The sequence below is a fragment of the Brassica rapa genome, chromosome A08 (genome assembly GCF_000309985.2).
Source record: "Brassica rapa cultivar Chiifu-401-42 chromosome A08, CAAS_Brap_v3.01, whole genome shotgun sequence".
NCBI lineage: Eukaryota > Viridiplantae > Streptophyta > Magnoliopsida > Brassicales > Brassicaceae > Brassica > Brassica rapa.
Window position 1 is genome coordinate 1,239,280 of NC_024802.2, and position 2,582 is coordinate 1,241,861.

At 35.4% G+C, this 2,582-nt stretch overlaps 1 protein-coding gene across 1 annotated transcript; it reads left to right on the plus strand.

The window, feature by feature from the left end:
• The first annotated feature begins 739 nt into the window (after positions 1-739).
• On the plus strand, positions 740-1,833 carry LOC103832689 (ethylene-responsive transcription factor 8). The gene has a single exon (XM_009108752.3). The coding sequence runs from the start codon at positions 984-986 to the stop codon at positions 1,551-1,553; it is 570 nt and encodes a 189-aa protein (XP_009107000.1). The 5' UTR covers positions 740-983; the 3' UTR covers positions 1,554-1,833.
• The last annotated feature ends 749 nt before the right edge of the window (positions 1,834-2,582 follow it).

Here is a 2,582-nt window from a genome sequence, read left to right on the forward strand (position 1 = left end):
TTTCTGTTCAATTAATTAAAAAATAAAATATAATACTAGTAAATTAAACAAGGGTAAAACAAAACGCTACTAATTTTTAACATGTATGTAAAAATCTTAAACGAGAATTATTGTAAAAGAGAAGGAATAGAAACAAAGAAAAGGTAGTAAATAGGAATAAAATGTACTCCCTCCGTTCCTAAAAGATGTATGTTTTGGAAAAAAAATTTGTTTCAAAAAAATACATTTTTTATCTTTTCAATGTATAATTTTATAAAAAAAACTGTAAGTTTCAAAAAAATTAAAGGTGTTTATTGAATTTCTATTGGCTAAAAGTTATAGAAAATTGTTATTCACAAAAAACAATGTATATTTAATGAGTTTTTTTAATATATGTGAAAAGTTTAAAATATGCATTTTTTAAAAACAGAGGGAGTAATAAGTAATATTCTCGTTTCATAATTTTTTAAAATTAAAGAAATGACAAAAATATTACGTGTAACAAATCTTCCTTATTAATGATTTAATTTTTAAGAAATAAATGAAAATTCATTATTTTCTAATCATTCATCAGGTCATTATTTTAGTGCCTTCATTTACTTGAAATCGTTTACATATGGAAGTTTCCATTTTGACATGTTTTGTAGATTTAATATGGATAAATATATGAAGCATATATTCTCAAGCCAACTGCATTCTATATTCTTGATAGCCAGCAATTATTTTCATATGTCGTTGAACGTATATTGTGATTTGTGTATGAAATTATATTTTATAAATAAGATTCTTTGCAGGAAAAGCAGTTAACACGTGGCTCTACACAAATGGATAAGACAAAAGAAAACCCCAAACACCGATTCTCTGTAATAGACCAATCTTAAATGTCTTTGACTGTTCACAGGAAAGCACCCTAAAAGGAGCGCTCGCTTATACTCGCTCTCTATAAAAAGACGCTTATTTTCTCGTTAACACAAAACTCTTTCACAGATCTTCTCGTTTCTTTTATGATTATCATGACCAAGATGGGCTTCAAACCCGACCCGAACCCGATCCAGGGTAATGCGAAAGAGATTCGCTACAGAGGCGTGAGGAAACGTCCGTGGGGAAGATACGCGGCGGAGATCCGAGATCCGCGTAAGAAAACTCGCGTCTGGCTCGGAACGTTCGACACCGCTCAGCAGGCGGCGCGTGCCTACGACGCTGCAGCGCGTGAGTTTCGCGGCGCCAAGGCTAAGACGAATTTCCCGACGTCTCTCGAGCTTAACGTGAATGACGGCGGTTACTCCCGTAGTCCTAGTCAGAGCAGCACCGTCGACTCCGCCTCTCCGACGGCGGCGAGATTGGTTACACCTCCGCAGCTCGAGCTCAGCTTGGGTAATGGCGGCGGCGCGTGTTGTCAGATTCCCGTTGCGCGTCATGTTTACTTCTTTAACATGACGGCGTTCCCACTGGCTGCTACGTGTGGGGTCCAGAGCGAGTCTGATTCGTCTTCGGTCGTTGATTTCGAAGGTGGAGCTGAGAAGAAATCTCAGCCGTTAGATCTGGATCTTAACTTAGCTCCTCCAGCGGAATAGGCGGCGTCTTCAAGTCTATGAGGCGTCGCGTCTTTGCAAATTAAGAGAGATTGCGTTCTCCTAGTAGTTTTTCTAAAAATTTATTTTCTGTCTAAAAATTATATCTTTCGTTTTTAGAAGAAAATAAAGAATAGTTAAATAAGCTGACATGTAATGATCGTTATGTATATATTATCGACGTATTATAACATAAGATATGAACTTATGTTATGGTCATTTTTTTCTGCAACTGATTTCTTAATGTCGTTCAAGTGTCAATCGAAATGGCGATTAATTTTAATATTTCCGAGAGTACGTTGTAACGAACCATATAAATAATTCCCAAAGACAACGATTCTTATTTTAAAGTATAGAAAAAATAAAGCCCTTTTTACAAAAAAAAAAAAAAAGTATACAAAAAATATAACTATTATAGTGCTTTCGGGTCGTGTTATAAATCTTTTTTAAATCGTAGTTGTATTATTTTCCCTAAGAGATAAATAAATAGAATAGTCGTTGGCTTGAAAACAATGGTCCAAGTGTCCTGCCCACACGAACCAAGGACCCCCCCATATTTGGCTGCAGCGTATGTTAGAAGAATACTTCTTTACAGCTTACGTCATCGTCAAAGGCTCTACTCTTCACAGTATGAACAACCTTTTGACGTTGCCCAAGAAAAAAAAAAAGAACAACCTTTTGACTTCTGAGTTTAAGGACTAATCAAGCATATTAACAAGTTTGAAATGGTGAAACGGTGACGTTTTAGAGGAGGGTAAGAAGATAACGTGGCTTCGTAAAGAGAGACAATGAAGGTGAGATTGGATTCTTGTCGCCAATTTTGCTATCAAGACAAAGGAAGGTGAGGTTGAGCACTATCTCTCAGTACAACGGCCTGAGTCAAACTATAATTTCCACGTGGATAGACGTCGTAATTGTTCTCTTTTTGTTACTATACTACTCCCTTCGTTTAATAAGTGACCTTTTAAGATTGTACGCATATATTTAAAAACTTATTTAAAATATTATATTTTAAACAAAAACATCATTAAT